Genomic DNA, 11,513 nt, shown 5'->3' on the forward strand with positions numbered 1-11,513 from the left:
AAGCAGCTCACTACCGGAGCTTGTGAGAATCCTGTTATTGGCTAAGTCAGTATTGTCATCTTCGATCCTGAAACTCTACATTGTAGTCCAGTAAAAACGAGATTGTTTTAAGAAGGATTCTACAGCCTTAAGCTCTTGAGGGGGAAATCCCAGGTGATGCTCCGTGCAGGTTGCAACTGTACCAACAATGTTTAAGTTAATGTAACGGCACCCGATATGTACTACAGAAGACTATTCTACTTTTTAAGTTTAGTTTGAATGTGTTTTGTCCTGTATGAACCCTGGTACAGTCTGGATCCTGCGGTCGGTCTGCAGTAAAGGAAGATGGTTTACTGTCATGTCCCTCTATTATGCAGACATCCATCCTCTCCTTGCCTCTCCTTCAGCTGTACTGATCTGGAACCAGGTAACAGCCAGCTTCATGGTGAGACCTGTCAACCAGGTAACAGCCAGCTTCATGGTGAGACCTGTCAACCAGGTAACAGCCAGCTTCATGGTGAGACCTGTCAACCAGGTAACAGCCAGCTTCATGGTGAGACCTGTCAACCAGGTAACAGCCAGCTTCATGGTGAGACCTGTCAAGCAGGTAACAGCCAGCTTCATGGTGAGACCTGTCAACCAGGTAACAGCCAGCTTCATGGTGAGACCTGTCAACCAGGTAACAGCCAGCTTCATGGTGAGACCTGTCAACCAGGTAACAGCCAGCTTCATGGTGAGACCTGTCAACCAGGTAACAGCCAGCTTCATGGTGAGACCTGTCAACCAGGTAACAGCCAGCGTCATGGTGAGACCTGTCAACCAGGTAACGGCCAGCTTCATGGTGAGACCTGTCAAGTCTTTTCCAATCAGTGTAGATAACAGGAGGAGAGTAGGAGAGGACCGATTTTTAAGACAATTGAGAAAGAGCCATAGGTCATTCCTGCCCAACTAGATGGGCAGGCGTTGCATTTCATCCACTGCAGTAGGGCAACAAATTCCTATATATGATGTGGTTGGCCGATATGTTAAATACCTATCCAGGAACTAGTAGGGGTGAATTAGTCTTCTGTTGAATGACCCTGTTCCTTGTTTTAATGCTAACATTGTGGAAATACATTCATCTGTTTTGATTATTTGTGACTAAAGGTAAATAAATTTTAATTTAGTTTACTGGAATAGGAGTTAAGAGTTTTTACTTGTTGCTATGGTAGGCGTACGTGTTGTTTGAAATATCAATTTGGTATGAACGACCCATTCAGTAGTACAAGTTGTTGGTGAGAATACACTGTTGGAAAAAGGCAATTTTAGTAAAATGTGTTCACTGACATTTTGGATAATTACGTTTTCCTTGTATGGTTTACAGAAACAAGCACAACAGAGAGAGGTGGATATTCTTAAGATGGAACCATTTTATTTTTCAGATACAGTTCCAACTGTTCATACAAAACCGTTTCCAAATTCACATATACACTTGACATGGTGAGCAGCTCTACAAGACGTGCAGAAACAGATTGGTAATGCCTTTTCAAGACTTGGCATAGAACAGTCAAAACACAGAAGGTTCTCTGTTGCTCTTCATTAGAACAAAATACTGAAGCGTTCTGGGTACTGAGATTTGGGACTTAATTCAGTAAAATATAAGGAAGACACAAAATATTTCTAAATTCACTCATAATTCCAAGTGTGAAAGTGAATATTTTCCCGCTAAATATTTGATTTGGAGATTTGTGGTCTTATGCAATAGTGGTAGAAAAGCTGTTTGTGTATTTCAAATTGTCATGCAGGCAATATCACGAGGCAATTTAAATGCCACCAACCATACAACAGTTTTGGTTTACATTTGGCGCCACATCCTAATGTACACCATGTGCAATTCTAACCGTACACATCCATATTCAGTGAATGTGACACATTGTTGTCACTGAAAACAACCCTGAGTGAAAGGTAACACCAACAAACTGAAAGGTGCCGACAGAACCAAAATCCTTACGCTCCTGTTTTGACCTAATCTGGGATCTGATGGAAGATACCCCATACCTTGATTCTTCAATACATCCAAAAACTCTTATTTCAGGGTTAATCTATTTCATACCTTTTTTCCATTTCTGCTGACACCTTGTTTTATTATTAAGGCCTCATGATCCATGAGAAGAATCAGGGTCAGAAATAACATTTTGGTTGAATGTCTCGATCCCTTTTCCCCAACCAAGGACATTTGATAAAACAATCACTACGTCATCATCTTACAAGCAACAGCCCCCTCAAATTAAACTTCCAGTTTCAACTTCCAGCTTTTGTCTAACCCATTCCCTTTCTGTCCCATACATATCTCAATGCTGAGAAATTCACAGTGCTTTCCTGTATCGTCATTTTAATATCATTATCTCAAAAGGTCTTCTACAAAAAAAATGTCTCAACTCGGAGCAAGACAAAAATGGCTTTAAAGTGACTTGACTGAACGCTAGCTAGCTGAGGACGACGATGGCTCTTAAACATTGATCATAAGATGCCCCCCCCCCCCTTACCCAGAGATAGTCCAGTGAGATGGAAGAGGAACACTGGGTTCTAAAAGCAGCCCTGGGAACTAAGGGAAAAGCCAACAGTATTCACAGGGGTACAATACGGGATACAGGCAGGGCGGCTCACCGCCAGGGGAAAAAAAAGGGGTCCTGCGTCCCAAATGGCACCCTAATCCCTATATAGTGCACTACTTTTGACCAGAGCCCATATGGGAACTGGTCAAAAGTAGTGCAGTATGTAGGGAATAGGGTGCCACTTGAGACCTCTAGGCAGTGGGGCTGGGGGGACACATGACGGATGTTGCCTATCTGTATCTAATAAGCATCACTTCAAGCCAAGCAGCAGCGGTAGATAATAATGGTGTTGTTCCAGTCCAGTGGACTGTCCCTTTAGAAGGTATTGGTCACGGAGGTAGTTAGACGTCTCCCAATGTACACCCTGAGGACAGAGGGGGAAATAACATCAAACACTAGTTCAGTTTTGTACATGTGTTGCCAACTTTATTTTGTGCAATATTTCACTCATATTTGTCGGTGGTTAAGAGTTTCCTGAAAATCAGCAAGGCATTCTTTAGATTTTTCACTCTACAGTCCCCAGTGTATTTAAAAAAATGTTTTTACTAGGATCCCCAATGAGCTGCTGTCGAGGCAACGGCTCCTCTTCCTGGGGTCCAAACAGGAAACGCAACAAATAAAAATACATAATATACAGCACTAAATTACAATTTGGTCATCTAGCAGACGCTCCCATCCAGAGAGACCCACAGCTAGTGCATTCATCTTAAGATAGCCAGGCGAGACAACCACATATCACAGTCGTATCCCAACCACGTATCACACACACAATACAAATCAAAATGCATAAAAATGTCTGTCTCTTCATAGCCCCCTTTGTGCAGTAAGGTGTTTTTGAATCTGGTTTTATTGCTAGCTTGAGGTACCTGGGGTGGCAGAGAGTTCCATGTAGTCATGGCTCTATTTAAAACTGTGTGTTTCCCAGCCTCTGTCCTGGACCTGGGGACTGTGAAGAGATCTCTGGTTGCATGTCGTGTGATACCGACGAGTGTCCGAATGGTGTGCCAACTGCTTGAACAGACCGTTCGGTACCTTCAACACATCAACACCTCGCACAAAGACCAATAGTGATGCAGTCAATCTCTCCCTCAACTTTGAGCCAGTAGAGATCGACATGCACGTCATTGACATTCGCCCCCTCCATGTACACTTTTTAGTGCAATGAGGCTCACAGCTCAAACTCTGATTGGTGACTAAAATGGATCACCCATTCCATTCTTTCCACAGTGAGCTGCGGCCATAAAAAGTAATACCAACTGATCTGGGGCCTTAGCAGCACAGCTGAACAAACTGAACACTCACCTGCAAGAATGCACCTCTAGTCTACTCTGTGTGCTCTCCAGCACGTAGATATAGTTGATCATAGAAATACTATAGTTTAGCCTTGTAATTCTATTTACATCACTTTATTGCTCAAGGGCACAACGGCAGGCAATGGCATCTAGGATCTGATACCAGCAAACCCCCCCCTGGCATCTAGGATCTGATACCAGCAACCCCCCCCCCCCCGGTTGCCAGCTCACTTCCCAACAGATTATTCCCGTCGGACCCGGGATTCGAACTGGCCACCGGTTGCTGACTCGCCCCTCTAACGGCTAGGCTACCTGCTGCCCCTGGTATCTATGGTGGAGATGGGACAAAATAGTACACTGATCACCAAACTAGATTTGTGTTACTGTCGTCTCTGTGCAGATTTGATCCCATGCAAACATACAAGAGAAAATTAAAAACAGATCTATTTCACGTTCCGCTCTTTTACCCTTACGAATAATACATTCTTCATAATTAGCTTTGTTTTCAAAAGGTTTTTAAAATCAAAACTCACCCCAGACCGACGGCCAGTACGTGGGATATGAGCAGAGAAGGAAGGAAGACCTTGAGGAACTCGGCAGAGAAGATACCTCCGCTCTTCATGACGCTGGTGTTTCTGATGCTGAGCGGGTTGGAGCGTTTAGGATGCTTCAGCACAAACTCCCTGGATCCAAAAGACAGAGAGCACATTAACAATGTCCCTGGAAGTGGTTTGGGTAGAAAGGAATATCAAGTTCTGTTCTATTCTATTTAATTATATAATAGTATAGAGTAAAATTGAAAATAATTTGTATTAAATTATATTCACTATTTTCTATTCTAAACTGGGCTGAGCAGAACTTAATTGAAAACACATATGAATAGATATGACCCGTCTGTCTGGGATACGGAGGGTAAATATTGAGGGGGTACTAACTTGCGTTGAATGTTCTCAGGTCTACTCGACCAGTCCCAGATCCAGTCTGCGTTCTTCTTCATCAGGTTCTCCACTTCACGTCTCCGTTCTAGGTAGTCTTCTTCAGACTGGAACAGAATATAAAACAACTTTTTATTTGTCAATTTGTTACAACGGGAAACTGGTCTTCTGCTCTGCTCTCAACCTCCGAGGGAAAAACTAGAAATGTAAAAACAATATATTGCAGAACTTGAAATATTAGGTTATAACCTTTTTAGTTTTATAACCTTTGTGCCTCACCAAATACTTTTGAGATAGTGCCCCACACAGAGTTGAATATAATGGTATTATATTGAATCTATGGTGCCCCTGGTTAAGGACTCCAAACCTGTGAGCTGTTCTTCTCTCCTGAGCTGTGTCCTTCTGAACCCCGGCGGAGCAAAGGAGTCTGGGGTCTTGGAGGACTGGTGGGGTAAGACGCAGACGGAGAGAGACAACATAAGTATTGGGAAAAGCCCTCTGACGGATCTCTTTGTGTTTTCATCATGACGTTCTTCATCTATTAATCTGATCTAGAAATGTATAGAGGCACTCATACAGATGAAGGATAGAAGGTCAGCGACGGTGAAGATGTGACAGGTCATTATAGTACATACCGTATTATAACTTCAATGTATGACAGTGTCTCCTATCTCTTAGTCCTTTGTGTTCAGGTGACTAATCAAAATGATTGTGTCATGTGACGGTCTATATGGCATGTGATTGGTAGAGGGGCACCTGTCGCAGGGCACACTGCCCCTGGAGCTGCTTCTCCCTGACTCGTGCTGGGCGTCTAACAACATCTTCTCCAAGTCCACCCCTCCCTGGACTGACCCTGACCCAGGAATCAGGTCACCTCCCTGGGTAGAGGCAGAGAGAGACCCAGGCAGGACCGACGCAGTCATCAGGTCTCCGCCGTGGACTGAGGCAGAGGCACCTGACCCAGGAATCAGGTCACCTCCCTGGGTAGAGGCAGAGAGAGACCCAGGCAGGACCGACGCCGTCATCAGGTCTCCGCCGTGGACTGAGGCAGAGGCACCTGACCCAGAGCCTGGTACCTCAGTGGCAGAGCCTGACACCTGCTCTTCCTCCACCCCAGCAGCCCCATGCGCTGGTGAGCCACCACTGCTGCCATTGTTAAAGTGCAGCTCCACCCAGGAACCTTAAAGAAGAAAAATAAACATGACAAAATGGTGCAGAACATTGAGACATAGTTCATAATGACAGTCATAAGGCATGTATTAACAGCCTTCATGTACAGTGGGAGTGGTTTAGGAGGTGTGTGTATGTGTTTAGCCTAGATAGCATGGCACAGTCAGCCATTGCTAAATGTTTTGTTCTTTAAATAGTACCTGCCCAGGGCCCACTGCAGTCTGTGCCCCCCTTATAGCTCAATGATCCCTGTTCTCAGCCCTTGTTTTCCTTCCTGTGTGTATCCAATAGGAAAGAGACGTGTTCAGCCCTCCTCCCCTTTATAGGCTGGCTATCCAATAGAAAAGCGACGTTCAGCCCCTCCCTTTATTACATCATCCAGAAGCACACAACAGGCGGATGGGCAGAATCTGGTTTGTTGTGTTCCTTATCATTGTTGCATTGAACAATGCTAAAAATAGCATCATTACAGCATTGAGAATACGCATTCCGAACACTGCGCTGAGGTCAAGATCGACTTTACATCACCACAATTACCCATTAGCTTGCTGACAATGTTATAGGCCTGCCCTATAGCCTAACGTTACCTGTCCTACCGTCTGATCTGTAGGACAGTCAGGCAAGACGAGGAATGTATACATGGCCGCGGAATACAGACTTTCGTCATAGATCTACCACCGCTGAAGAAACATTGTTGTGATACAATGTAGCAACAAATCATATCGTTAGAATTGTGTCCCCTCGGCGCAACACTTTCACCATATGTAAAATGACGTTGGCTACAGATCTCTTGAAACCGACAAAGCATGGCATCCTGAATATACTCCGTTTTATAAAAATTATGAAACATGCCATGCCATTAGACTACGAGACAGCAATGAACTTACCCTGCAAATTTTCCTCGGTGACGCTTTGTTTGTCCTCAGTCATGTTGGTAAACAAGGGACGCAATGCGTATTTGATTGACTCCCCTTCGCGTCGCGATCGTTCGAGTCAAACGCCCTAAATAATTGTAAGAATCATGTAATTACAAATCCGAAGCTAGACAATATTATTCCGATGCCTCTGAATTGGGAGAGAGGTTTACATCGAGTGCAGACCATTCAAAAAAGCACTAGGCTACCAGAACAACAACAAGCATGTGACAAAACGTGGTCAGCTGTGTAGCCTACATGAATATCAAAGCTGGTCCATTATCACTGGTGTATTCATTAGTTTTAAATTCCGTTTCAAAACGTTTCGTCTGTTGCGAAACGTTTTGCAAAGGAAACTGTTTAAAAGAAAACGAGAGTTTCTATTGGACAAATTCAAGTAGATCCCTCCCCGTTCGTTCGGTTTGCTCTGTGCATTTGCTTCCGTTTGGTTCCTAGAGTAAACGGTTTCTATTGCAAAACGTTTTGCCGTGTGACGCAACTCTCTGTGCTGTTGGCCTAAATGAACGCTTCATGTGATTGGTCCAGAAAGGACAAGACGCGGTAGAGCTAGACGTATCCAAACAAGAGCACGCTTGTGTAGGCCTAAATACCCTGATGTGATTTCTGATATTGTATCATAATACCGGTGCACACAGTAAGCTTTCTAGCAAACATGCGGTAAATCTGGCAACACTGGCAGGTTTCATCCATAAAGGTAGGCTACAATGCATGTAAAAACAGCCTTCACCTGTTGGCCTTATCAAGACCATCCAAGACTATTGGAGTTGTGAATGCAATGAGTTTTTGTGATAATGGATAATGTATGTGTCTAAAACACAAGTCCTCTACTTTGTAGTCTATGGGTTGTAGATAGACCATAACAGCTCTCACAAGCTAATGTCTATTTCATGTTTACTACTTGTGGAGTCCATATAGAGTTGTGAATTCAGTCGTGCACTTGTGAGAAATATCATGTCCAGTTAATCAGACTGATCTGAGAATGTGTTCTCTGATGCCCTCTGCAGGATCAGTTTGTCCTACTGTATCCTTTATCAGTATTCCATCACAATGGCATCCTCCCTCCCCTGTATCCTCTATCAGTATTCCATCACAATGGCATCCTCCCTCCCCTGGAGCCTCTATCAGTATTCCATCACAATGGCATCCTCCCTCCCCTGTAGCCTCTATCAGTATTCCATCACAATGGCACCCTCCCTCCCCTGTATCCTCAATCAGTATTCCATCACAATGGCACCCTCCCTCCCCTGTATATTGTATCCTTCATCAGTATTCCATCACAATGGCACCCTCCCTCCCCTGTATGCTTCATCAGTATTCCATTACAATGGCACCCTCCCTCCCCTGTATCCTCTATCAGTATTCCATCACAATGGCACCCTCCCTCCCCTGTATCCTGTATCCTTCATCAGTATTCCATCACAATGGCACCCTCCCTCCCCTGTATCCTTCATCAGTATTCCATCACAATGGCACCCTCCCTCCCCTGTATATTGTATCCTTCATCAGTATTCCATTACAATGGCACCCTCCCTCCCCTGTATCCTCCATTAGATAAGATGCAGACAGATACTAACACAGCCCTGGCTGAATACGCCCTGGTTACTTCCACATATAGCAGCCTGAAATCATGACATCTCTTGTCAAATTAGCTCTTTATGGTGAGATACAAAAAGGATTCCTCCCTCAACATTCCTCATTATTGTAATACTATTTTTTTTTTTATGTTTCAACGTTGTTCATGGTGGGTCCCCCCTCTCCTCTCTCTCTCTCTCTCTCTCTCTGTAGTGACGCGTCTGTGTGCTGTGGCGGAGTGGAGCTGCAATGACACTGCAGTGGCCAGGGGGTGGCTGGAGCTGGGCTGGAGCCTGACGGAGGCTGCGTAGAGGCAGGCAGAGGCTGGCAATCAACACATCCCCCCAGAAGGGGAGCCAAGCTCACAGCACACAGCTCACAGACACGGCATACAGCACAGAGCATCACTGGCTAGGCACGCAGCATGTGCGTGTGTGTGGTGTGCTCGCAGCCTCCAGCACCACCTCCTCCTCCTCCTCCTCTGCTTCCTGTCTCCTACCGGCTGCCTGGTTCCCTCGCTCCACCAGGGAGGGGTGTGTGTTCACGGTAAGCATCACAGTCCTGCTCAGACCCTTCCTTCCTCTCTTCAAAATGCTGCTCTGAACTGTATTTTTCCCTCTCTCTCTTCTTTTCTGCCTCCTCCCTTTTTTTGTGTGATGAATCCCTCTCCTCTCTCTGCCTCCGTTATTCCAGAGATTGTGGGTGCTGCTGGGTGTGGAGGCTAGCTAGCCGGGGATCGCATGCAGGCAGCCTCCCATCTTTATCCTCTATTAGCAGAGAGAACGAGAGAGAGATGAGGTCTGTGACTGAGGGAAGCAGATCTGGCTGTACGGTAGAGATACTAGAGACATAGACATGCAGCAGACTGATCTGTGTTCATTTTAAGAGCTTGTGCCACAGCTCACAGCAGAAAATGGTGATTCTAGCACAGTTCCCCAGCTAAGGCAGGCAAGGGAGCAGACAGACAGACAGACAGACAGACAGCGTTCACGTCACAAACTGGATCATGGTTTTAAGGTTGGTCTAACTCTCATCCTACGCTTGTTTGATTTCCTGTTGGATAGAGGTAGAGAGAGATATAGAGAGGTAGAGGTAGAGAGAGAGGTAGAGAGGTAGAGAGAGAGATAGAGAGGTAGAGAGAGAGAGAGGTAGAGAGAGATAGAGAGGTAGAGGTAGAGAGAGATATAGAGGTAGATGTATAGAGGTAGAGGTAGAGAGAGAGGTAGAGAGAGAGGTAGAGCGAGAGGTAGAGAGAGAGGTAGAGAGAGAGGTAGAGAGAGAGGTAGAGGTATATAGGTAGAGGTAGAGGTAGAGATAGAGAGGTATAGAGGTAGAGAGAGAGGTAGAGAGAGAGGGGTATAGAGAGAGAGGTATAGAGGTAGGGGTAGAGGTAGAGAGAGAGAGGTATAGAGGTAGGGGTAGAGGTAGAGAGAGAGAGGTATAGAGGTAGGGGTAGAGGTAGAGAGAGAGAGGTATAGAGGTAGGGGTAGAGGTAGAGAGAGAGAGGTATAGAGGTAGGGGTAGAGGTATACCAGAGGATGCTGCAGGGTGGAGTTGTTGCATACCTTCTGCTATCTGTGTGTGTGATGTGTAACTGTGTCTGTGATGTGTGTCTGTAACTGTGATGTGTATCTGTGACTGTGATCTGTGTCTAACTGTGATGTGTAACTGTGTATGTGATGTGTGTCTGTAACTGTGATGTGTATCTGTGACTGTGATGTGTGTCTGTGACGTGTATCTGTCAGATAGCTTGTTGTTCTTCAGTATAATGATGATGAATGTGGGCCTTGTTGTGTGTTAAACCTCTCTGTCAGTAGAAGCTGCCGCAGCATCTATCTCTCTATGCAAAACAACATGGACCCAGCCAGCCAGAGATGTTGCTCGGGTCACTCCACTCTCTGCCAGCCAGAGCAGGATGTCATTGTTTTGACAGGCGCAAGATCAAAGACTGCTTGCAATTTGTATGTTGACTTACAGTGTGTTAAGGGTGTACTCTGAGGCATGTTTCCTATGTTGTGTTTCAGGAAAACATACTGTAGTTGTTCTGGTATATAGAGACAGTTGAAACATACTGTAGTTGTTCTGGTATGTTCATGTGTGTAGAGACAGTTGAAACATTGTAGTTGTTCTGGTATGTTAATGTGCTGTATTACTGCAGGTCCTAAATCCTTCCAGAGTGTTCCATGTGTATTAGCTTGTGATGCTCAGATCTCTCTTCTGGAATCCCTCTGTTGGGGAGCATTGGGAGGTTCCTTTCTCAGTGTCACGTCCATCGTCATTATGCATTGATCTTTTTGTTGTTGTCATGTATTCAGATACGTAATGCTGTGGTTAATCCAGACAACACTTTTAGAATTGGAGAGGGCACTGACACAGACCAAATAAGTGTGTTTGGTCACAGCACAACTCTGTGGTCACTGTGGTGGGGTATTTAGTCAAACCTTATTACAGAACAACTCTGTGGTCACTGTGGTGGGGTAGTTAGGCAAACCTTATTACATGTGTTCTCATGAAACTATCAATGCATTTGGGGAGTATAATCACCTGGACTCATTCAGAACAGAGGAAATATTTAGGTTGATTCAACCGAATTCATTACATTTAGATGGCTAGTTGAATTCCTTAATACGTTAGTTAGGCAATGTGTTTCTGGTTTCTCTCTGGGTCTTGTCAATATAGTTTTATTTAACCTCAAGGTGTCATGTTAATTTGGGTATAAGCCGGTTGTTGTACAATTTGAAGGGTAATTTGATTTAATTGGTCTAAATCTGCATTAATTTAATAATTCCCATCCCAAATCCATGTCAGTCTAGGGTTAACTACTGCTAGGCATTATTTAAAGATAATACTGGGCCTCAGAAATTCTGAGTGCAGGGAAACAGAAGAGAACAAAATAATTAAAATGTGCTTTTTGTGTTGTTGAATATCTGAATTAACCTGGGACCTGTTGAATATCTGAATTAACCTGGGACCTGTTGAATATCTGAATTAACCTGGGACCTGTTGAATATCTGAATTAACCTGGGACCTGTTGAA

At 44.6% G+C, this 11,513-nt stretch overlaps 1 protein-coding gene across 2 annotated transcripts; it reads right to left on the reverse strand.

Moving 5' to 3' along the window:
- Window positions 1–1,368: 1,368 nt before the first annotated feature.
- Window positions 1,369–7,343, reverse strand: LOC311115555 (BCL2/adenovirus E1B 19 kDa protein-interacting protein 3-like). Of its 2 annotated transcripts, XR_014611283.1 has the most exons (7): window positions 6,858–7,174; window positions 5,557–5,980; window positions 5,168–5,243; window positions 4,801–4,907; window positions 4,399–4,548; window positions 2,771–2,937; window positions 1,369–2,667 (listed from the first exon to the last, which is right to left on the reverse strand). XR_014611283.1 is itself a non-coding variant. In XM_084190707.1 (6 exons), exons 1-6 carry the CDS (start codon window positions 6,898–6,900, stop codon window positions 2,889–2,891), a joined length of 849 nt encoding a protein of 282 aa, XP_084046833.1. In that variant the 5' UTR covers window positions 6,901–7,343; the 3' UTR covers window positions 1,369–2,888. The 2 variants fall into 2 exon arrangements, 1 of the variants encoding a protein (XP_084046833.1); XM_084190707.1 differs by having other exon boundaries at window positions 1,369–2,937; window positions 6,858–7,343.
- Window positions 7,344–11,513: the final 4,170 nt, after the last annotated feature.

Source organism: Coregonus lavaretus (genome assembly GCF_964263955.1).
Source record: "Coregonus lavaretus genome assembly, contig: HAP1_SCAFFOLD_152, whole genome shotgun sequence".
Classification (NCBI taxonomy): Eukaryota; Metazoa; Chordata; class Actinopteri; order Salmoniformes; family Salmonidae; genus Coregonus; species Coregonus lavaretus.

What these genes read in the sequence shown, in the direction of transcription:
- LOC311115555 (XM_084190707.1), bottom strand. Translation starts at nt 6,900, where the DNA reads ATGACTGAGGACAAACAAAGCGTCACCGAGGAAAATTTGCAGG. An exon ending in GGCAGTGTGCCCTGCGACAG is followed by an intron (nt 5,244 to 5,556) that starts GTGCCCCTCTAC and finishes TTACCCCACCAG; the next exon opens with TCCTCCAAGACCCCAGACTC. An exon ending in GTACTGGCCGTCGGTCTGGG is followed by an intron (nt 2,938 to 4,398) that starts GTGAGTTTTGAT and finishes CTCTGTCCTCAG; the next exon opens with GGTGTACATTGGGAGACGTC.